This window comes from Cyprinodon variegatus, unplaced genomic scaffold, assembly GCF_000732505.1.
Source record: "Cyprinodon variegatus isolate N-32 unplaced genomic scaffold, C_variegatus-1.0 Scaffold750, whole genome shotgun sequence".
Classification (NCBI taxonomy): domain Eukaryota; kingdom Metazoa; phylum Chordata; class Actinopteri; order Cyprinodontiformes; family Cyprinodontidae; genus Cyprinodon; species Cyprinodon variegatus.
Window position 1 is genome coordinate 342,004 of NW_015151203.1, and position 941 is coordinate 342,944.

A 941-nucleotide genomic window follows, 5' to 3' on the forward strand; every position below is an offset into this window, starting at 1 on the left:
AATACAATCTGAGCCAATTTAATTTCAGATTTATTTATCTCAAAATTCTCTTATTTTCTTTTTTTTATAACAGTTTTATTGAGACTTATTTGTTAAAGTTCCTTTACGTATATCTGGGACTAATAAAACACCCTAAAGTAAAAAAATAAAAGTCCTTAAAATACATAAAACAAAAATAAACAAAAAAAAAATACATAAAACAAAAATAAACAAAAAAATCAAAAATTAGGAAACAAATTCATGTTTAGAAATATAAATGACGTTTAGAGTAATAAATCTTTAAATGCAAAAGATTATCCTGAAGTAAATAAAATAAATGACAAACTAAAATGTATATTTTAAAAATATATTCAGCTTAACTTTATTAAGGACATTTATTTATCGGAAGGATGTTTTATTATTCAATTAAATCTAAAGAATTTTTTATTTTTTTTTCCATAGTTTCAGTTTTCGTGTGGAAAATATTTAGCTGAATTGGAAACAAAACGCAGTCAAAATTCTTTTAAACGCCACCTGTGAATTTAACATGTTTCTGTTGTCGTCATGCAGGCGGTAAAAGCAGATTAACGTTTTAACTTCTGCTAAACCTTCACTCTGATCTCCAAACATGAGCTGAAAATGCAGGCAGTCGAGTTTCTCCTGAACGCGCCGCTCAATAGGAGGAACACTTAGGAAGCTCTACTTTCCGTTTTGGTGTGAACGCACCGTAAGACGTCCCAGTAAATGGAAAACCGGAGCCTGAGTTCAGGCGGCACGTGAAAGGAGAGAATAGGAGGAAAGCTCCTCCATGGCTCCTACCTTGTCTGGAACGGAATCCATGACCAGATCTCCGTACATGTTCATAATCTACACAGAAACACAGCAGGAAGAGAAAACAGGAGATTAACTCAACAATCCTGAGTAATAAAAACACTAAGAAAGATAAACACATGAAAACTGAA

General features: G+C 31.8%; 1 protein-coding gene across 1 annotated transcript in view; it reads right to left on the bottom strand.

The window, feature by feature from the left end:
• LOC107098135 (sentrin-specific protease 3-like) overlaps window positions 1-941 on the bottom strand; it is a 39,467-nt gene that overhangs the window by 15,524 nt on the left and 23,002 nt on the right. Inside the window, exon 7 of the mRNA XM_015395620.1 lies at window positions 799-846. Coding sequence (XP_015251106.1) covers window positions 799-846 — 48 coding nt within the window. The remainder of the gene's footprint in view (window positions 1-798; window positions 847-941) is intronic.